The sequence below is a fragment of the Coniosporium apollinis genome, assembly GCF_000281105.1.
Source record: "Coniosporium apollinis CBS 100218 chromosome Unknown supercont1.3, whole genome shotgun sequence".
NCBI lineage: Eukaryota > Fungi > Ascomycota > Dothideomycetes > Coniosporium > Coniosporium apollinis.
In genome coordinates this window covers 767,324-787,965 of record NW_006913265.1, presented here as the reverse complement: position 1 = coordinate 787,965, position 20,642 = coordinate 767,324, and the positions used below count along the sequence as shown (strand labels likewise).

Here is a 20,642-nt window from a genome sequence, read left to right as displayed (position 1 = left end):
AATACCTACGGCTCGAAGCTGTGCCATAAGGGTATCATATGCTCTACAGTTCCGCACAAGTCCTCTTGATAAACCCAAGCCGTGGTGGTTGTACGGCGATAAGAGAGAACTCGCTACATGTTACGGAGTACGGGATGCTCCAGCAGCCATAACAATCCCATTAGCTAGCGTTGCTTCCAGAACAACAGATATACGCCGCGTCCTCTGTGGTCCTGGCGTGACCATTTAGAGGACGGCATCCAGAACCCGATCTCGTAGAGATTGCACTTCCTGATCTTTCTCCCTCAACATGTCCTGAAGGGACATGAACTTCTTTTTCCAATCCACACTCTCGTCACTTGCTCCATTGTTGCCATTGACGACCTCGCCTTCTGCCTGTATGTCCCCACTCGTCTCGCCGTCCTCTTTCGAGATGATAAGTCCCTGGATCTGGAATTTGCCCATCACACCCCCAAGCGTCGCACTCCACGAGATGTCAAATGTCTCCTTGACCACGGCAGGCGTCTCGCTCTCTTCCTCGTCGTCGTAGATAGGACTATCGTACCCATCCTTGCCGACGCGGAAGCGCTGCACAACTATCTCCTTGGCACTGCCGCCGTTCGGAGCACTGCATCCATTTCCCGTCAAACTAAGGCCAAGCCAGTTGGCAGATACCGACGGAAAAAAGTCTTTGCTCATCTCATCTTGCGACGAGGATCCGCCTTCGGGCTTCATGCGCCGTAGCAGCGCGTCTGCGAGCGCCTTGGCTTCGGCGCCGCGCAGGCGCTTCCGCCCCGTTATGCGGGCGCGGAGAAGATCGGCTGTGAGGGCTCGTTTGACGTCCTCGCGGTCGGGGCGGCGGACTTCGCTTTGCGAGTGCCGCCCGCTTTGTGTTTGTCTAGCTTGCGGAATCGGAAACGTGTCACTGCCACCCGCATCGGAATCCTCGGGAACGTGCGAAGAGCTCCTTCGCGAGCTGGAGCCAAAAACCGAAGGTGCAAGCGCGAGCGGGCCAGCCGGATCGGACTCACCGTTTACGAGCAGGGTCGGCGTGACTAGGTGCACCGGTCCACCGACGTGCTGAGGGACCTGAAGGGAGAGGCGCCCGCGTCTGCTCGGCGGTATAGGGAAGGACTGCGGTGGCACTGTCGCTATTGCCGATGCTGGAAAGCTGTTTGGCGGCAAGCGAAATAGTTGAGTCGGTTTTTCCATGCCAGATTCCGACTGCGCCCTCTCTCTATTGGGTGGGGGATCAGGCGTGCTTCTAGGTATAGCTTGCATCGACCCTTCCCTGCTCGCAGGGTTCGCCGGAAAAGTACCAAATGGCCCGTCTTGCATAGAGCGGTTGCTTGGTGGGCGTCCGCGAGGCTTGCCGCCAGATGTGTTACTGCCGCCGGACCAGGCAGATGATACTGCGGGACCATGACGACGGCGCTTCGCCCTCGAAGATGATGGACTGATGGCGGAGCGGGGTTCATCGAACGCGGTGTGAGCTGTTTGCCTTGGACCTGGAATAATGGCCGAGAATGGTTGTGGCGTGGATGGAGTGAAGCTGTTGTTAAGCCGCCAATGGAGTTGCTGCCCAACTGATGAGGGATGCGCAGATTGCGACACAAGAGCCCTACGGCTGTCTGAGTTGCTATTTGCTCCTGCCACAGTATCCACTGCGGCCCAGGGGTCACGCATTCCATGGTCTGGATGCGCGCTTGAAGGGTATGCACTGCTAGGGTAGGCGGACATTGGATGGCTTTGGTTCAGGACCGCTGTGGGCGTGTCCAAATGAGGCCGTTTCGAAGGGGTTGATGTCGCTTCGGCGGCGCCGTCCTCCTCGTCCGCTTTGCGGCGGCCGCGCTTGGGTCGGTATTTGGGATCAAGCGCCCTAACAGCAAGATCTTCTTCCAAAGGGACGCCATCTCGACCGTCCTCCGGAAAGGGCGCGTGTAGTGGCGGTACTTCCTCGTAGTACGCATGCGGCTTGTTCATGAGATACTCGAAGAAAGCATCGATGTGTAGTGCTCGCATCCATCGCTGCGGTCTGTCAGTAAGTGGACTTAGGAGTTCTAAAGCGGGCCTGAGGGAGTATGGAAGCGTGGATGACAGATGGAGGGCCATCGCAAGCGAAGCCAGATGGATAGAGAAACTCTCAAACGCTCAAGGAATAAAGACTTCAACAGCAAATCTGTACGTAGGAGGTAAGAGCTGATCGATGCAGGAAGGAAATAAACAGCTACATAGCCTATTATCCCTCTCACATGGAACCGTTCGAGTTTTCATGCCGCGACATGGTCGTGCGTCCCTCTTGGTTGCAATTCCACATCAAATTCGTTACTGCACAAGGACCAAACGCGATAGTAAATCACACTCTTAATAAAACTACTTAGATTCAATAAGTGAACGCCTACCTTTAGTCTGACCGAGTATTGCTGAACTTTCTGCGTGCTCTGACCCTTCTCCAAGTCTGGTGGTAGCACTCCTAGTCTCTGGGCGAGCTCCGCCCATGTCTTGATCTCCTTTCGATCAAACTCTTGAATCAAATTGAAGAGCGTCCAAGTGCTATAGTTCTTGCCATCGCTCTTCGGTGGATTTCGAAAGGCCTTAATTAACTCCGAAGTGTCAATTGATAGAGGAAAACTAGCATTACAATAAAGGATAAACGCCGCATATGCGGCATCAAGTGTATCATCAGATACATCACGAGGAGGGAGCGAGCGATCGGTTGGTGTGAAGAATGGAGTTGACTGCCTTTGCTGGTTGGGTGATCCACCACTAAAGCGAGGAGAAGCAAAGATCTGAGACGGTGTTGATGGCCTTGCAGATGAGAGACTGCCAGCTCCGGCGTGATACTGGTGCGGTACGCTATTTGTTGTGTTCTGCGGTCCATGAGATTCCAGGTTCGGATCAATCGCCGCGTCTGATTGTGGAAAGGGAGGATAAGGGGCTCCAGAAGCCTGCTGCTGGGTGAAATGATCGTCAGTTCCAAGATGAAGTGGCTGCTGGGCATGAGGCCCAGGTCCAGGTCCCGCCTGGAGGAAGTTCATGTTCTTCCTAGAGGAGTAACTGCTTGCGCTGCGCCAAATCGGTGTGGATGAGTTGCTCAAAATTTGGAACACACTTTCTACTTCTAAAGTGCTTCACAGCCGTCACCCACGACTAGTCTGGACGCCCTGAACTCTGATATAACCTCTTGCGCGCAAGGCGCGCCTGCGCGACTCCGCGACTGCAGCAACAGGAAAACTTCGAGGAGGTCGTGATAGCAGTTGACGTTAGCATAAACGAATTAGATTGTCTGTTAAATATGCTGAAGACTGCACACAGAACCAATGGTGTGAGAGTCAGTATCCCTTTCCGGAAGAAATTCATGGTAATTTGGGACAGCGGCAGCGATCTTGTCAGCGGGCCGCCACGGGTGCTCCTCCAACTCCCGTCCGCGTGCTTGCAACGAGAGCAAAACACGTGACTGTTCCCGAGAGCACGCGTAACCGTCTTACCTCGGCACCTTCGGGATGCTCATGATGGGAGCGTATCTTGGGGCAACAATCAAACTCCCCTCCTCGTCCTTTTCTTATATCTCGGCAGATCGCTTGTCCTTCAGCTATTCTGTACTCTGTTCCTGTTCGTAGTGCTTTTAAATTACGTTGACAGCTCCACTTTCAAACCTCAACTTCCCCGCAGACACCCCTCCTGTCAACACATCCCTCGCCTATACCACAAAGCTCCAGCCATGGCGCAGTCCACGAAGACAGCTACTGAGAAGCTCGGAGAGTCGACGAGAGGAGCTCCTGCTAGCGCTGCTGCCCAGCAAAGCGACAATGTCGCGCACGCGCTTGCCGGCGCAGGCGGGGGTCTTCTATCCATGGCTTTGACGTGAGTCCAGCTTCACAATCAAGGAGCTTCTTACCCACTCTGTGCCGGTTACATTGCTAACTGCTGGCCTACTAGGTATCCCCTCATCACCCTTTCGACACGCGCGCAGGTTGAGTCAAAGCGGGCGCAATCAAGCACCCTCGACGCCGTGCGCCGCATTGTCCAACGAGAAGGCATCACCGGGCTATACGCGGGTCTGGAGTCAGCGCTGTTCGGAATTAGCGTCACAAACTTCGTGTACTACTACTGTAGGTACTGCCTTATGTAAACTGGTTGAGTGTGGTATACTTATACATCGGGTATAGGGTACGAATGGACCCGCGCCGGGTTCGAGAGGGCCGCTTTGAAGGCAGGCCGAGCTTCGAAGAAGCTCACCACAGTCGAGTCTATGATTGCTGGTGCAATCGCCGGCAGCGCAACAGTCCTGATTACCAACCCGATCTGGGTTGTCAACACGCGCATGACGGCGCGCAAGTCTGATTCTGATGAGCAAGGTCTTCCGGGCAGCAAACCGGCAAAGAAGCCATCGACTATCGGCACTCTTCTCAGCATCATCAGGGAGGAGGGTTTCGCGCGCCTCTTCGCTGGCGTCATGCCGGCTCTGGTCTTGGTTATCAACCCTATCCTCCAGTATACCATTTTCGAGCAGCTGAAGAATGCTGTGGAGAAGAGGCGACGAGTGACACCCACTGATTCGTTCTACATGGGCGCGTTGGGCAAGCTTCTTGCGACGAGCATCACATATCCCTATATCACCGTGAAGAGCAGGATGCACGTCGCCGGGAAGGATGGGCCCAAGGATGATATGATCACCAGCTTCAATAAGATTCTGAGGGAGGAAGGTTGGAGCGGTCTCTACGGTGGTGAGTGGCTCACTCAACGTATACAAGTGGATACATCATCTCTAACACATGACCACCGCTTAGGCATTGCCCCGAAGGTTACCCAGAGTGTGATCACGGCAGCGTTCCTCTTCGCCTTCAAGGATGCACTCTATGATATGACTATCAAAGCCAGACGCTCACTTGCAGCCAAGAAGTAGAGTCCTTCCCCGCAAGGCGTTCTATGACCGTCAGACGTCTTGATGCGACGGGATGAGGCCGGGCGTGGATGAACGAGATCGCTACACAACCCATGTCTTTGATGCAGTTGTCGCGAGGCTGGCGAGTTGGAGCTCATGGGGGCCGTGGTAGTAGAAGTTGAGTGAACTTTGTTTACTTGACCTGCCATGATTGTGTCTGTTGCAGAGCTTTCCTTGGCTCTTACGGAGTCTTTGAAGAGATGTACGGTACATTCACTCGTTGGATTCGAGTGTGCAGAGCCATTATGCTCAAGGTCTAGGTTCTGTATAATGTTGTTGCGTTCCTCGCAAATGCTGCATGCGAAAGCCCTTTGCGTGAACACCTAATGTCTTGTCGTCCTTTCTACTTCCAATGAGAGCAGTCTCCAGACGTTTGTCTACAGTTCGGACTGCCTCTTAGGAATTGTTGGACGTCTCCGGCGTACCCTTGATTTTGCCCCGAGCTAAGCTGCCCCCAGAGTGCGAACGTGATGCAATAAGACGGTGTCCGAGAATGGCTTCGATATCCCGGTCTGATTCTCGAGCGGCTAGCTATGAAGCTGGAATGAGATGGTTCTGACGAAAAAGCGGAATGCTGGCACGGTGCGCGCCGCTGTGGCTGTTGAGTGGTGCCTTGCCTTCGCTGAGTTGTTCTGAATGGATGATTAGCATGATTTCAGATCGGGGTGTAAGAGCGGGAGGAGCTGGGAGATCGCGGACCGTCTTAAGTGCATGCGCTGCAGAACCGTTCCTCAACCACCTTTCTTATGAGGCTGCTTCCCTTCGAGCCACGAATCCGAGTATCCGTTTTATGGAAAGCCATACCAGCCCTACACCGATTCGATCCAGGGCGGAAAGCCAGGAAGCACCACCACCGTTAAACTTTCAATCACAGCGAGAGGTCCTCCCTCTATCCCATCATCATAAGCAAGCAACAAACCCCTCTCCCCCCCCTCAACCCCCGAACAAATCCTCCCCACTCCCCCCCACCAACCTTCCCAACCACTCATCCCGCCCTCTAACCTTCCATCCAACCCTCCTCCCCTCATCTCCACCCACCCACCCACTCACAGCCGCAACCACCGCCCCTCCATCCTCCCTCGGCACGCGGATCCACACATCCTGGCCCTCAAGCTTAAGCACATCGATGCTGATAGCCGCGCCCGTGAGGCCGAGGAACTGCTGCAGCGCGGTTGTTAGGCGAGTGCGCGCCGTTAGTGCGTCCAGGGGCGTGGGGTCCACGGGGGAGGTGTGCGAGGTTAGGTGCAGGTAGGTCCAGGGGGGGTTGCGGATGGTGAGGGGGGCCGGGACTGAGGGGGCGGCGGGTTTTGCTTTGCGCTTTTTCTTCTTTTTGGAGGCGTTCGTGGCGGTGCTGGTGGTGGTTGCGGCGGAGGGTTGTGGTGCTGGGGCTGTGGGAGGGATTTCTGGCATGGTGGTGTCGGTGGGTGCGGGTTGGGCCATGCTGGGGTGTTGGGGCACGGTTTCTGAGGTTGTGGTATTGTTTTGGAATTTTACTCTGCGTTCTCTTCGAATCGATCAATGGATACAGGTGCGTTTAGAGGATTTGACAGTCAGCACTGTAGTTGTCACGTGCTTATCACAGTGTTGACGAACGTTAGAAATGTCCAGCGGGTAAGGTAGGGGCTGAAGGCGGTGAAACCCTAGCGAAGAGTGACTTCAAGACACCTGAAGCCTACCACTCCCCGTCCCTTCAAATCCATCTTTCTAGCACAACACCAGCTCCTCCTTCTCACGCTCCAGGCCACACTCTCGCCACAGGCCAAAGACCACCATGGCCTCCCAAACCCCCTCTCAAGCGCTCACCAAGCGCTCCTCCTCCACAGCCTTGATGCCCCCACCACCCCCACCAAAGCGCATAAAGCGGCCCGCAACTGTGCTGGACGAAGATACCTACACGGACGCGCTCTCGCACATCATAGCGCGCGACTTCTTCCCCGGCCTTCTCGAGACCGAAGCGCAGTCCGACTACCTGAACGCGCTGGACTCAGGCAACAACGCCTGGATCGCCGAAGCCGGGCGGACGCTGACCCAAGTAATGACACCTGGGCCGGATGGACGCCGGCGGAGAGGGATGTTGGGAACGAGCATGACGCCAACTATGCAGAGCCGCGGGGGAGAGGCGACGCCGCGGTCCTGGGGCGGAGAAACACCAGCGTCAGTCGCGGAATCTGAGATCAGCAGCGCAACAACCAAGCCGCGGAAGCCAGACGTTGACACCACCCTCTCCCTCACAGCCTTCCAATCGAAATACACCTCCGAAGACAATGAATCCTTCAACGCGCTGCTTGACATCCAAAACGCTAAGCGCGTGGAGAAGTACACCTGGCTCTGGAGCGGCAACAAGATCCCCTCAGGGCGACAGATCGCCTACCGCGCGCGCTCCGCTCAGCTCCTCGAGTCCTCCGAGCGTGCCGCAGCGAGCCAAGCACTCATCCCCCGCCCCTCACAAGACCCAGACACCCGTCCCGCAATGGCAGACACCGCCCCTTCCGCCCCGCGCAACGCCTTCATGTTCGCGCCCGACAGCATCGAAGACGACCACACCACCGTCGCTGCAGCCGCGGAAGCGACATCCACCGCGCCGCCCCGGGCCGTGAACCACAGCGCCACACGCCTTCCCCTGCCCCCTTCTTCCGACCCAGATAGCCTCGTCCCGCCCTCCCCCTCGCTCTCCGCAATCGACGCCGCGATAGCCGGGCGGCCCCGCCCCACGGCCTCGGAGCCGGGATACGCGGGCTCGGAGACGCCGGTGGTGGGTGGGTACAGGTTCGTGGATGCGGAACCGACGCCTTCTGAGCTCGCGGCTGAGGACGCTGCGGATCGGGGGCTGTTGGCGCGACTGGGTGTTGAGAGTGATGCGGCGCCCAACCCATTTACCATCAAGGAGGCGAGCGGGAGGGAGAGGCTGCATCATCGGATGGTGGAGAGGACGAGCGCGGCGAAGAGGTCGGGTGGGGGGAGTGGGAGCCGACTGGCGGCGTTGAGGGGGGACGGGGGTGGCGGTGGTGGTGGTGTGGGGGGCAAGACGCCGACGCCGAAGTTTATAAGTAGTCCTGTGGTCGCAAGAGGCAACTTGACGCCTGCGGCACAACGGCTCTTCGAGCGGGTGGGGACGCCGAAACGGGACGGGATGGAGGGCGCCTTTGGGGGACATGGGAGGAAGGGGGAAGAGAAGGTGAGAGGGTACTTAACGCCCAAGCCGAGAATCAAATGACCAAAAGAGTGGAGCGAGGATTTGGGATGGAATCCTCAGCCCCTCTGTTCAGATTGCGAGGGGGATTATAGCTTTTGTAGCCGAATATGCTAGCCTCTCATCGCCTGTCTTGCTCTTCTGGCTGGCCTTCCATCTTCCTCACTCGTACGGAGCCAGAGCAAGTCTCGATAGCCCCAAGCCTTCAGCCGTTCCGCTACCAGGCGCCGCCCATCGTCAATCGTAAAAGATCCCTTACAACCGGCAAACCCTCCCATCCATCTCGACTCCCTCCTCCCTCAATAGAACGACTCCACCATCGTGTCCTTGTTCTTCGTATTCACATCCCCCGGCCCCATGCCCTCCCCGAGCCTAAACACACTCTCCACAACACTCAACTCCGTAGCCGTAGTGTCCAGGCCCGTAACGGCCATCCAATCATTGACGACCATGCCCGCGCCCACAACGGGACTGCCCCTATTCACCGACCCGGCCACCAGCGGCACCTGCAGCAGACTGCTCAGCTCGTCCTGGTCCTGGATGCTGGTCTTGGGATGCACGATGCCGCCGGCGTTGCTGAGCGCCATGTAGGAGCCGACGAGCACGTTGTCGGCGATGGTCTGCCGGAACACCTCCACGCCCAGCACGTCGGCGATGATCTCTTCGGTCTCGCGCTCCAGGTCTGGGTGGATCAGCGCGATGTGGTCGTTGGTTGCGATCACGTTGCCCAGCGCGGAGAGCCGCTCCTCGATCCGCTGGATCTTGACGCTGTCGGGGAGCGAGTTGCGCAGGTGCTGGAGCTCTTGGTCCGTTGTTGAGGTGGGGACGAGGAGGCCTTTGCGGTTGCTGTGGGGGTGGTGCGTGCGCGTCAGTTTGCATGCTACCTTGGTGTAGGCCGACGGCCGTCGTGAGGTTTCTGGGCGCCCGCTCGCTAGGACACATGAAGGTGCAGAGCGGGCGAAGGAGTGTGAGATGAGGGAAACACAAGCATACCCGGCAGTCAACCGCCCCACAATCCGCGTCCCCGCGATCGTGGCATGGCAGATGGGTATCACGTCCTGCAGCTCCGCTTCGAACACGCTGTAGAAGTTCTCGGAGGCGCCGACGGCGACGATCGCGTACGAGTTCGTGAGAGTGGAGAAGACGCCGACTCTGCGCGACAACAAGGCGTCAGTGGGGAACTCTACTAGAGGCATTTGGTGGCGTGCGTGGGGCATGGTGGGGCAGGGAGGGTTACTCGTTGGAGTTTTCGAATTGAGCGCGGACGGCCATGATTGCGTGGACTGGTTGTTGTGGTTTGAGGTTGTAGGTGCTGAAGATGGAGCTGTCTTGGAGTAATATCGGTCGTGTGCGGCGGCGAGAGAGCTCTGGAAGTTGCGGTGCGCAAAAGAGCGGCGCACACATGCAGCTTTTTGATCTCGCGAAGATTGACGTCAGGGATCCAAAACGTGGGGCTGTGCGCGCGTCGAGTCACAGAGGAAGCGCCACACGGTGAGTCTTTATTACAGCGTGAGTCAGGCACTGGATGCTCGCAACTGCAGTCATGGAGTACATACAGTTCAGCTCTTGATTGAGCGAATCGCCGAGGATACTAGCGTGTTTTGACGCAGCAAAAGCCAATGGTCGCCTCTTTCCCCCCGGGGTATCAATATTGAAGACCTTAGAAACATGACTCCTCCCATCTCGAACGCCTGCTGGTCCAATATCTTGCAGCTCAGAAAGCGAACACGATACAGCAAAGGGGTATATATAATGCAAAGAAAATGTATGATCCTTCCCGCGAACCACGCAGACCCAGTCGCATCCGAACGCCAAAGCTTCTTGCATCCACATAGTCGTGAAGGCCCGGCTGGTGGACTGTGCAACGTCGGGTTAATCGTCCGGGAGAGGTAAGTGGAATTTCACCTCCGAAGCAGTCTGCCTCAGCATCCCATCGAGCTTGCCCACCCATTCGACCTGCTCGGAATGGTAATCGAAGAGCTCCTTCGTACGGCCCTCCACGGACTCGAGACGAGACTTGTAATCCCCGACAAGTTCTTTGCTCTGGCTCTCAAGTTCCGACAGTCTGCGATTGACGATATCCAATTTATCCGTCGTCGAATTCTGAAGATACTCTAACTGGTTGTTGGTGACGGTCAGGTCGGTGTCGTAGTCGTGCTTGGATACCATCTCCTCATCGGGCTTCTCGCTCAGCTTCTGGACCACCGTCTCCAGTTGCCCCACCGCCCTCCTCACTTCATCCACCCCCGCAAGAGATGTCTTCGCCTGCTCTTGTACTGCCCCTATGGCCTTTTCGACCATCTGCATCTTCTGTTGCAACGTCGTATTCAGGCTATTGGCGTTCGACTTGTCGTTGTGTTGTTGCACAGCCAACTGGTTCACCAGATTGTTCAGCCTGTCGACTTCGGACTGGAATCTGCTGGCAAGGGGGTACATAGACTGCATCTGATTGGCCATCTGCCTCACAAGCTCATCCGTGGTCAGATTGTTGTACCTGTCTTCCAACGTCTGTATGGCATGGATGTTGACTCTGATTTGCTGAGCGTGAAGATTGACGGCACCCTCCTGCTTTAGAAACTTCTGGTCAAGTTCATTGTGTTTCTGAATGAGCGAATGGACATTCTTTTGCAGGGCCGCCGGCACCGGAGAGGGCGATGGAGAGGTGTGGTAACCGTTCGTCTGCGGAGATTGGCTGGCTAGTAGTTGCTGAGCGGGTACATGAGGCGGGTGCTGGTACATGAGTCGATGATCACTTTGCTGCAAACCTGGGGACATCGGCTGGACGGGACGTTGCTGTAGACCGGTCACTGTTCCTTCGAGCTTGGAGATTGAGTCTTGCAAGCCTCCTCGCGCATCCTGGAGTGTCTGGTCCATAGTCGTCACTCGGCTGTCAAGGGTCGAAAGAGTACTCTCGAAAGCTTGGTGAGACTCAGTGAGACTCTGTTGGTGATGCTGGAGGCTCGTCTCTAGCGAATCGAACTGCGCGCTAACAAGCCCATCCTTCTCCTCTTGTTCCGCTTGAAGTACCGCAAATTCTTGCCTGATCCCTACGATGTCCGTTCTGATGCTCGCAAGTTCGTCCTTGAGCTCTTGGACGTCAGTGGTGGGCTGACTTGGATTGAACTGCTGATCTGAGGGAGTATCGTTTGCCGGGTCCTTCGCACAATCCAAAGCAGCGACACGCGCGTTTAGCTCTGCGATCAATGCTTCTAGCTGAGACATCCTTTGAGCGGCTTCGTCATCGGCAGCGGCGCGACCCTCTCCAAACTCCGAAATGAACGGTTGAAAGTCGTTGACTACTTTCTTGAGGTCAGACTCCAGGGTGTTAAATCTGTCTTTGAGGGTGGCTCTCTCGATCTTGGCAGCTGCCGATGTCCCCTTGAGCGATTGAACAACATTAGAACAGGCATCCAATGCTTTGCCGAGATTGGAGGACCGCTGTTCCATGGCTTCCGCACGGGCCTCTTGCTTTCTGACCTTGCTACTCAAGCTGTCAACGTCTTGGTCCAGATTCCTGACCTCTTTGCTGAGACCTGTGACATCGCGTTCGAGAGCCTCGATGTCGTCCTTCCGGCGATCGTTGCTCCGTTCTAGACCTTGGATGCTCTTGGACTGTGCTAAGAGGGTCTCAGAGTGTGCGTCATATCGCTTCAATATGGCCGTCCTCTCGTCGTCTAAACGTTTCTTGAGTGACTTCACGACCGTATCGAGCTCCTTCTTCAGGTGGCTGATGTCCTCCACCATAGGCCCTGCTTGGTCAACAACTTGCATTAAATGGCTTCCTTGATCCGCCAGTCGTTTCAGCTCCTGCTCCTGCTCGCGGAGCTTCGATCCCAAAACAGCTACTTCCATCTCTAATCTCTCTTTAGTGGAATCGGCGACTGCCGTAGCGAGGGCTTTCACCAGCGTCTCATTAGAAGCTCTCTTCTTAGACAGTTGGCTGTTGAGTTCATTGAACTTCTTCTCAGCCTCAGCTTTAGCAACAAGTTCGTGCCCCGGAACCGACGATTGGCCTTCATGCTTCTTCGCAGCCCAATCATATGCTGCGCTCTTCTGCTCGTACGCCTTTTTTGCAATAGCCCTTTCTACCGACATCTCTGCCATCTCTGTCACAGAAGTCGAGAAACTGGCGAACAGGGTTAGAAGCGGATTGGTAGGCTCCGGGGCTGCAATTGCAGGGACGGGCGGAGCCGGAAGTGGTGTAGCACCCATGCGAGCTACCGGTGCCCGAATTGCATTGCCGTTTTGCAGTGGCATGGACTGTGCTCTACTGCCATTGTTATCGGCTTGATCACTGGGACTCACGACCGCCGAAGAAGGCGACGCCACGAAGGAAGCGGGAGAGTCGTTACCCCGGCCCCTTCTCCTAGGGTCAAGCACTACCTGAGGGTGGCTTGCAGGTAACGGCTCGGGAGGGTCTCCGCCTACTGTTGTGAGAGGGCTGTTGGCTCCGCTGGTCACTTTGCTGCTTATCTGTTGAGTTGCAACTGAGCCTGGAGGCGAAGGATGAGACGCGATAGGCGCATTCCGACCAGAGGATGAACGTCGGGCATACGGATCGCCGGACCGCTCCTCGCGGTCTGATTTGCCGAAAAAGGAACCGATGTTATGATTGACGGGTGGTGGTGCGGCGATAGGGTCCTATATAATAGTGTAGTGTCAGCTTGGTGATCGGAGAACTTCGATGCCTTTCAAGCTGCCTTCTTGCAAGATGTGACAAACCGACTACGAAGGCCAGCACGAACAGATTCTTGCAGCGGATCCAGTGAGCAACCGTTCCATGGTCGAAGGAGACCAGGCGAAGACAATCTAGTGATATTCCTAGAGAGCTTCTCGTTACATAAAACTGCGGCGGTGTACGACGGTGACGTCATCAATTTGTGGAGCTTAGTGTACAATATCGACAGTACACTTCTCTGACCGACAGAGATCGTGCATAGATGCAACACAACAGGACTCACCGAACTGCCTTTCCCGTCAGACTGGGTCTTAGTCCTCTTGGCATTGTCGTCGGAGACCTCGCTTGGTAGAGCCCTCTTCCATGCAGACATGTTGTCTTTGGCCGTGAGCGGTGACTCTGCGTCTTCCCTGGGTGATTATCGTACGTCAGAATGTGTACAGCAAATGGCGCAATCAGCGTCGCCAGAGGTGTTTGATTAACATGGCAAGAGGAGACACGCTATTGGCTAAGGTAAGGTAGTGCGGCTAATAGCGAGACGTTCAGCTGTGGAGTGTGTAGCATGAAAGCATCCGATAGTGAAGTATCTGCTATTGTGAGGATAATGACGGATTGTCTAACAGTGAAGCATAGACACTGAAGTGGCAATAGTGAAGTAAATAATAGTTGAAGCGGTATCATACTCTTAAGCTCACCTTTCAATATTCCAGGGCGTCGGCCAAGCTCAATATTAAATGCCTGCACTACTCCCCCCACGGCTTGCCCGAGAGGGATTGGCCTTTCTCATCTAAAGAGTGGAGAGGTTTGCTAGGATGAACTTTACGGCTCAGTTGGTGAAGCGCTTGTGAAACCGGTTGAGAACGTCCTTCAAGGTTCTGCGTTGCTCTGTCGTACGGAGCGTACAAGGATAGAGCGCTTCTGAGGTGAAAGTCGTGAAGCGTCTGCACTGAAGACAAGCTTTTCGTAGGATCGGTGCAACTTATGGCAGTGTGGCACAGCCAAGGGTTCGAGAGGCGACGTGAGAGCACCGGCAGCGCTCCGCAACGGATTGTGGAAGGAGAAGGAAGAAGGGAGGAAGGGACTGAAGAGGAGACCAGAGAGCACTGCGGTGTGAGATGTGTCTCATGCAGGAGCCCGGTCGGGCGCATGTAGGGTCTTATATAGTGTTTACAAACAGCTGCTGTGCAATGCTCGCTCCCCCGGCCCGTTGCCGCAAACGCGCGAAATTGGTGGCGACGCGTGACATCGTGAAGCGAGATTTTGAGCTGCCGACTGACTGCAGAGCTCCAACGCAGCGAGGGGACAACAACGTCAAGCTCTTATCGCAACACTGTCCAGAACACCACGATGGCTGCTGTACGCTCGATGGGACTTTCACAATACGAAGGCTGTAAGAGAACTAACAGCATGCTAGCAAATCACCACCGTCGCCCAGAGCAAAGAGCTCCGCGGGCTCAACCTCATAGCAGCGCACTCCCACATCACCGGTCTCGGCGTCGAGCCAGACACGCTCGAACCCAAGCAATCATCACAAGGCCTCGTCGGACAAGAAAAGGCGCGGAAAGCCGCCGCCATCATCCTACGCATGGTCAAGGAAGGCAAGATTGCTGGGCGAGCAGTCCTCATCGCCGGTCCCCCCAGCACCGGCAAGACGGCTATAGCGATGGGTATGGCGCAGTCGCTGGGTGAAGATGTGCCGTTCACGATGCTGGCGTCATCCGAAATCTTCTCGCTTGAAATGTCGAAGACGGAAGCCCTTACACAAGCATTCAGGAAGTCGATAGGTGTGAGGATAAAAGAGGAGAGCGAGGTCATTGAGGGAGAGGTCGTGGAGATACAAATCGACAGGAGTGTTACGGGAAACAACAAGCAGGGCAAGCTCACAATCAAGACAACGGACATGGAGACAATCTACGACATGGGCAGCAAGATGATTGATTCGATGACGAAGGAGAAGGTCATGGCTGGCGACATCATCTCGATCGACAAGGCCTCGGGCAAGATTTCGAAGTTGGGACGGTCGTATACCCGGTCACGCGACTACGATGCGATGGGTGCGGATACCAAATTCCTGGCATGCCCGGACGGCGAGCTACAGCAGCGCAGAGAAATTACACACACAGTCAGCTTGCACGAGATTGATGTTATCAACTCCCGAACACAAGGATTTCTAGCGCTCTTCTCCGGCGATACTGGCGAGATCAGAAGCGAGGTACGGGATCAGATCAACACCAAAGTGGGCGAGTGGAAGGAGGAGGGCAAGGCTACTATCGTACCCGGTGTGCTGTTCATCGACGAAGTGCATATGCTGGACATCGAATGTTTCTCATATATCAACCGAGCACTAGAAGACGAACTCGCGCCAATCGTCATCATGGCCAGCAATCGGGGGCACACTCGGATAAGAGGCACGAACTACCGCTCTCCGCATGGTTTACCGCTGGATTTCCTGGACCGGGTTGTTATTGTCACCACGCACGCATACGCGCCAGAAGAGCTGCAACAGATACTCTCGATACGGGCGTCCGAGGAGGACATTGACGTCTCGCCAAATGCTCTCGCATTTCTCACGAAGATCGCACAAGAGGCCGGTCTCCGCTACGCAAGCAATCTCATCACAACCTCGGACCTCCTGCGGCAGAAGCGGAGAGCCAAAGAAGTCGATATCGATGACGTGCAGAGAAGCTTCCAGTTGTTCTATGATCCTGGCAGGAGTGTTAAGGCAAGTCACCCATAGTACCTCATTGAGACCCTCCTAACATTGTCGCAGTTTGTTTCCGACTTCGAAAAGCGCTTCATCGGTCAAGAGGGGGATGTCACTCTATCCTTCACGAACGGGGCTGATGCTATGGAGATTTCGTAGTCCTTTCACTTTCTCACCAGCATTGGCGTCAGGCGTAGGACGGCGGTTGGAAAACGCTTACGAGCAAGGGCAGTCGCTGTGGGTTGTACAACACAATAGAGAAGCAAGGACTTCCAGTAGAGGAAGACCTTGAACCATGAATCAGTGTCACCCTTCTGCGTGTCCTGAAAGTTGAGCCTGCTTCCCCCAAAAATCATCAGTCATGTCAAGGTTTTGGTGAAGTCTCCCAGTAGCGGCACCTTCGGAACGGATGATTTTCAGACCCGCGAGACTACGTTTCATGTCCCTGGAGCGCGGCGTCCACTGGCGTTCTTATCGAACTGCAACATGCCCAAAACGAACACGTGCATCTTTTGACCCAAGCATTTTGTGCCAGACAGACGGCCATTGATTCGTGCCAGTGAGCGGCGCGGCGTTCTGCTCTTCCTTGAGCAGCCATGAACCACAGCATGCCCAAGCGCCACGCCGCGCACGCCCAGCAACACGCCGAGCAAGGCCGCGTTGACGAACAAGGCTGAAGCACCTTGGCCCCCCCTCCAACGCCGACGCATGGCCGAAGCTGAAGCCCAGTGAAGGGCCCTGCGCGGGCAAGGCCACGCTCTAATCTTGAAGCCCTCCGGGGAGACGCCGAGTTTTCCGACATGGCGCACGCGACACTGTTGTGAGAGTAAGAGTGACATGCTGTGCTTCTTCTCCTCCTCGCATTCGTTGTCCTGGCGTCTTTTTGCACGTTTCTTACCCTAATTACCTTGCTTTGCGGGTCTTGTTCTTCTACACTGTCGTTTCTAGGCGCCTTGACCGGCGACTTCCCATAGGGGTAGCTACTGTTATTCGTTCGGTCCTTCCTTTTGCTCTTAGCTACCAAGTCTCCTACCGCCACTTCGAATACTCTGATCGACAACCCTGCGTACTATTTCGAGGACATTGAAAGATCTGTTCAGGGCGCAGTTACTTTTCTGAAAGATCTGGCACTGGCCTGGATCACTACATATGCCAGCCTCTCCGAAACAGCTGTGGTTCGCTATCTTCCTCCAATCTCGAACCGCGCCCGTCGTTTGTACATGATCGGTTGTTGGCTATGAGGACCTTACTATATGCGACTACGATAGCACTGGCTGTCCTGATCGGACAAATCGCCGCGCTGCCGGTGGAGACTAATCTGGTAGAGCCCAAGCCGGTAGAGATTAAGCCGAATTTGGGAATGCTGAAGGAGGAAACGGACCACAAATACTTTCGTACGTCCCCCATATGGCACTGTAGAATATTCCAACGCTGACAAGCTTTCAAGATGAACCCGGGTAAGCCTCCATCGTCCTCAACAAGCGGATCGCCGTTTTGGAGCATCTTCCTCAAGTCATCGTCTTCCTGGCGAAACGCTCACCTCACCCTTCGGCCGGGCTTCTGAACTTCACGACTGACAAGGAAACAGCAACAACGACATCCTCGGCCACTACGACGTCCGCTACTACCACGGCGTGGTCTCCTACGACGAGCGGACCGACACCCTCCGGCACATGATCCGCGCATATCTACAATTCTTCAGAGCCGAGGGGATCGAGACATGGATAGCACACGGCACGCTCCTCGGCTGGTGGTGGAACGGCATGGTAGTCCAGCCTCCTTACCGCCCCTGTTCAAGCCTTACATTCGCTAACTAGCTCCACCGCAGCTGCTCCCCTGGGACTGGGACGTCGACGTCCAAGTCTCCGGCGCAACCCTCGCACACCTAGCAACCCACTACAACCGCACACTGCACGACTACACCTCCCCTTCGCTCGCCGGTCCGCGGTCCTACCTGCTCGACATCAACCCCTGGTCCCGCGAGCGCGAGCGCGGCGACGGACAGAACATCATCGACGCGCGCTGGATCGACACCCGCAACGGACTGTACATCGACATCACCGGCTTGAGCGAGACGCATCCGGATTTGGCGCCGGGAGTTGTCAGCTGTAAGAACTACCACCGGTATAGGATGGAGGATCTGTACCCGCTGCGCGAGAGCCTGTATGAGGGTGTACCGGCGCTGATCCCGAATGATTATGTCAAGATTTTGACGGATGAGTATCAGGAGAAGGCACTTGTGGAGAAGGAGTATGAGGGGTGAGTATTGAGGACACAAGAGGTGCTGGCGCGGCGCTGACTGATTATAGACATTATTGGGATTATGGTCAGCGGGAATGGATCCGTCGCCCAAGTGAGGGTGAGAGCAGCAAGAATCAATCATGATACCAGGCTCTGAGGTGCGATAATGTATTGGACATGGGTTTCTCCTCGAACTGGCTGCTCCAATGTGGCGTCGGGTGCTGGTGCTTTCAGGCGCAAACCAGGGATTAGGCATCAGCGCACTACGGCGTTGGGTACAACCCCTGTTATTCATGGATCTATCCTTAGGCCATTGCTGGATATACCGGTAATTCACAGCATTGGGCTGGTCAATAGCATACTACGTAGCGAGTAATAACGAGCGGACATAATAGTGGCACATCACCATCATATTGTTCACGGAACTCAGGAGTGATCTGTCTTAAGGGGATGCTTTATTCCAGCCTCACAGCTGGCAGCTGTCAAAGCATATCACGTGCCTGTGAGCTACGACGTTCCGCTGACAAATGACGTGATGGCGACCACGACCCCGAAGCTCTCCGAAAGGCAGTGAAAGCATTGCGTGGTTAACACTGCCACCGCCTGTCGACCGTCCACGATGTCTTTGACAAGCTACAACAAGTCTCTCCGTAGACGGCCTCCCTCACGTCGACATGGCATCAACCGATGAGCAAACCCCTTCGAAGGCTTCCACCCCTCCAACCGACATGGCAAACAATGCCTCCGACACGATCCAGCTCACAATAACCCACCACGGGAACCCTCACACCTTCACATTCCCCTCCGACGCCACCATCACCGACCTCTCCAACACGATCACGTCGACACTCTCAATCCCACCCCCAAACCAAAAACTCCTTATCGCGCCCAAAACGGGCCTCCTCCGCCCTCCCTTCAAAGACGCCACCCTCCCGCTCTCCTCCCTCGTCTCCAAAAAGATAACCCTGATGGGTTCGACCGCCACCGAAGTCTCGACGCTCCAATCCGCCGTCACCAAAGCCAGCACCCCGCGCACCTACGGCGGCATCAAGCCGGCCTCGCCCTCGCCCTCGCGCGACCCACGCCGCGCGCAAGAAGACGCCCTCTACACCTTCACCACCCTGCGCCCGCTCCCCTACCTCCCTTACCCAGAGCGCTCGCTCCGCTTCCTCGAGCGCCTGCGCGACGACCCGGGCATCCGCGCCAGCATGCGGCGGCACCGCTTCAGCGTCCCGCTGCTCACGGAGATGAACCCGGCCGAGCACACGACGCACGAGAGCCGGACGCTGGGGCTCAACCGCAACCGCGGCGAGGTGATCGAGCTGCGCCTGCGCACGGATGCGTACGATGGGTATAGGGATTATAAGACTATCAGGAGGACGCTGTGCCACGAGCTAGCGCATAACGTGTGGGGGGAGCACGATCGGAATTTCTGGCTGCTGTGCAGGGAGATTGAGAGGGAGGTCGAGAGGGATGATTGGACGAGGGGCGGGAGGAGTGTGGGCGGGGAGGAGTTTTATGAGCCGAGCGAGGGGGAGGTGCATGATCATGGGGGGTGGACGGGTGGGGAGTTTGTGCTTGGGAGTGGTGGGGCGGAGACGGTTGCGAGTAGTGCGGGTGGGCAGGTTAGTGCCGGGGGGATGAGTAGGAGAGAGGTGTTGGCGAGGGCGGCGGAGGAGAGGGCGAAAGCTGCAAGGCGAGTTGGTGGGCAAGAGGGGGAGGGGGATGGGGCGGCTGGTAGTAAGCAGAGTTGAAGAGGATGCAGAAATCCCAAAGGCTTTTGTGCCACTTTAGAGTTCCATCGAAGAACCTGATGTTAGCATAGCGTGGCGTATTTCTAGATACAGGGCGTTCAAAATAGCGCTAGTTTAAGTCGAGCGGTCAGCTAATCAACGCCTTGTTGCTACAATGTTATCCTCTCTCCATCGCTGATTTTGGTGCATTAAAAGGTCATCCAAGGCGCAAGCAACGCAGATTGTGACACAAAACACTCCGCCTGGGTATCGCTCCACGCCGATGACAAGCAAAGCAACATTATTAGCAAGGAAATCGTCGGGCGCCATGAATCCAGACTGCTTTGGACGCGAAACCCAACCCAAAGCCAACCGCGCTGTAAGAGCAAGTCGAGATACTTCAATTGATGCTCATGACACGTCCTGGAATCGTAGCAAAGGCGGACCGAACACCCTTCCTCTAGACGGTGTTGTGGACGGCCATGTTGGGATCCATGTTCTTATTCTGCGTATTGCGCGTGCGCCAGACATGCAGCGCCGCCATCACAGTCGTAGCCGTGAACAAGAGCCTAAGAATTCCACACATCAGCCCCATCAACCATGTACCCCCCCTCCCCACCAAAACCCTCCTCTCACCACCCCCGATCACACAGGGGAGCAACTCACCACTCAAAAGCGCCAAACACGACCGCCGCCTGCGCAGTCCTGCACCCTCTTCCAAAACAGCTTCCCCAGTTGTCGATCCACACCGCGGCAGCAATAAAGCCCGCGAACCAGAACAGCATGGTGACGGCCTCGACGCCGAGGATGCCGAACTTGTGCGCATACTGCGGGAAGCGCGCGGGCGCGACGATCAGGTAGATGAGGGCTAGCAGCGTCCAGATGGAGGTGAAGAGCAGGAAGCTGATGGACGACGGGGCGCGCGCGCCGGGCACGTCGTAGAGCGAAACGATCCAGGCGCTGCAGCCGAGGACTATTATCGCGAACAGGGCTTGCAGTACGCGCAGGGGGAGGGTATAGTTGAAGGTCATTTTGGTGGATTTCTGGGGGTTGGGAAGGTTGAAGAGTTAGGCTGACTTGTGGATGTCAGCTTGGATGAGTGAGAGGGATGAGCTGGTTTTTGGAGCGACGTCTTCGTTCGTATTTGAGAGATGGAGAGAAGAAGCAGTGGA

The 20,642-nt window shown here is 56.0% G+C and overlaps 10 protein-coding genes across 10 annotated transcripts; 5 read left to right on the top strand and 5 right to left on the bottom strand.

Annotated features, from left to right (window-relative positions):
* Positions 1-225: 225 nt before the first annotated feature.
* Positions 226-3,017, bottom strand: W97_00973 (uncharacterized protein; the record flags this gene model as incomplete). Its single annotated transcript, XM_007778884.1, has 2 exons — positions 226-2,007; positions 2,382-3,017. The coding sequence occupies 2 exons, from the start codon at positions 3,015-3,017 to the stop codon at positions 226-228; spliced, it is 2,418 nt and encodes an 805-aa protein (XP_007777074.1).
* A 683-nt stretch (positions 3,018-3,700) lies between these two features.
* W97_00972 (uncharacterized protein) lies at positions 3,701-4,885 on the top strand (the record flags this gene model as incomplete). The annotated part of the gene is made up of 4 exons (XM_007778883.1): positions 3,701-3,843; positions 3,919-4,091; positions 4,149-4,706; positions 4,770-4,885. The coding sequence occupies 4 exons, from the start codon at positions 3,701-3,703 to the stop codon at positions 4,883-4,885; spliced, it is 990 nt and encodes a 329-aa protein (XP_007777073.1).
* A 972-nt stretch (positions 4,886-5,857) lies between these two features.
* Positions 5,858-6,364, bottom strand: W97_00971 (uncharacterized protein; the record flags this gene model as incomplete). The annotated part of the gene is made up of 1 exon (XM_007778882.1): positions 5,858-6,364. One exon carries the CDS (start codon positions 6,362-6,364, stop codon positions 5,858-5,860), a length of 507 nt encoding a protein of 168 aa, XP_007777072.1.
* A 331-nt stretch (positions 6,365-6,695) lies between these two features.
* W97_00970 (uncharacterized protein) lies at positions 6,696-8,138 on the top strand (the record flags this gene model as incomplete). Its single annotated transcript, XM_007778881.1, has 1 exon — positions 6,696-8,138. The coding sequence occupies one exon, from the start codon at positions 6,696-6,698 to the stop codon at positions 8,136-8,138; it is 1,443 nt and encodes a 480-aa protein (XP_007777071.1).
* Positions 8,139-8,413: 275 nt separating this feature from the next.
* On the bottom strand, positions 8,414-9,386 carry W97_00969 (eukaryotic translation initiation factor 6; the record flags this gene model as incomplete). Its single annotated transcript, XM_007778880.1, has 3 exons — positions 8,414-8,960; positions 9,108-9,266; positions 9,352-9,386. 3 exons carry the CDS (start codon positions 9,384-9,386, stop codon positions 8,414-8,416), a joined length of 741 nt encoding a protein of 246 aa, XP_007777070.1.
* Positions 9,387-9,986: 600 nt separating this feature from the next.
* W97_00968 (uncharacterized protein) lies at positions 9,987-12,326 on the bottom strand (the record flags this gene model as incomplete). Its single annotated transcript, XM_007778879.1, has 1 exon — positions 9,987-12,326. One exon carries the CDS (start codon positions 12,324-12,326, stop codon positions 9,987-9,989), a length of 2,340 nt encoding a protein of 779 aa, XP_007777069.1.
* Positions 12,327-14,139: 1,813 nt separating this feature from the next.
* Positions 14,140-15,655, top strand: W97_00967 (RuvB-like helicase 2; the record flags this gene model as incomplete). The annotated part of the gene is made up of 3 exons (XM_007778878.1): positions 14,140-14,148; positions 14,207-15,508; positions 15,542-15,655. 3 exons carry the CDS (start codon positions 14,140-14,142, stop codon positions 15,653-15,655), a joined length of 1,425 nt encoding a protein of 474 aa, XP_007777068.1.
* A 1,078-nt stretch (positions 15,656-16,733) lies between these two features.
* On the top strand, positions 16,734-17,759 carry W97_00966 (uncharacterized protein; the record flags this gene model as incomplete). Its single annotated transcript, XM_007778877.1, has 4 exons — positions 16,734-16,890; positions 16,944-16,953; positions 17,085-17,262; positions 17,325-17,759. 4 exons carry the CDS (start codon positions 16,734-16,736, stop codon positions 17,757-17,759), a joined length of 780 nt encoding a protein of 259 aa, XP_007777067.1.
* A 652-nt stretch (positions 17,760-18,411) lies between these two features.
* On the top strand, positions 18,412-19,491 carry W97_00965 (uncharacterized protein; the record flags this gene model as incomplete). Its single annotated transcript, XM_007778876.1, has 1 exon — positions 18,412-19,491. The coding sequence occupies one exon, from the start codon at positions 18,412-18,414 to the stop codon at positions 19,489-19,491; it is 1,080 nt and encodes a 359-aa protein (XP_007777066.1).
* A 439-nt stretch (positions 19,492-19,930) lies between these two features.
* Positions 19,931-20,501, bottom strand: W97_00964 (uncharacterized protein; the record flags this gene model as incomplete). Its single annotated transcript, XM_007778875.1, has 2 exons — positions 19,931-20,039; positions 20,137-20,501. The coding sequence occupies 2 exons, from the start codon at positions 20,499-20,501 to the stop codon at positions 19,931-19,933; spliced, it is 474 nt and encodes a 157-aa protein (XP_007777065.1).
* Positions 20,502-20,642: the final 141 nt, after the last annotated feature.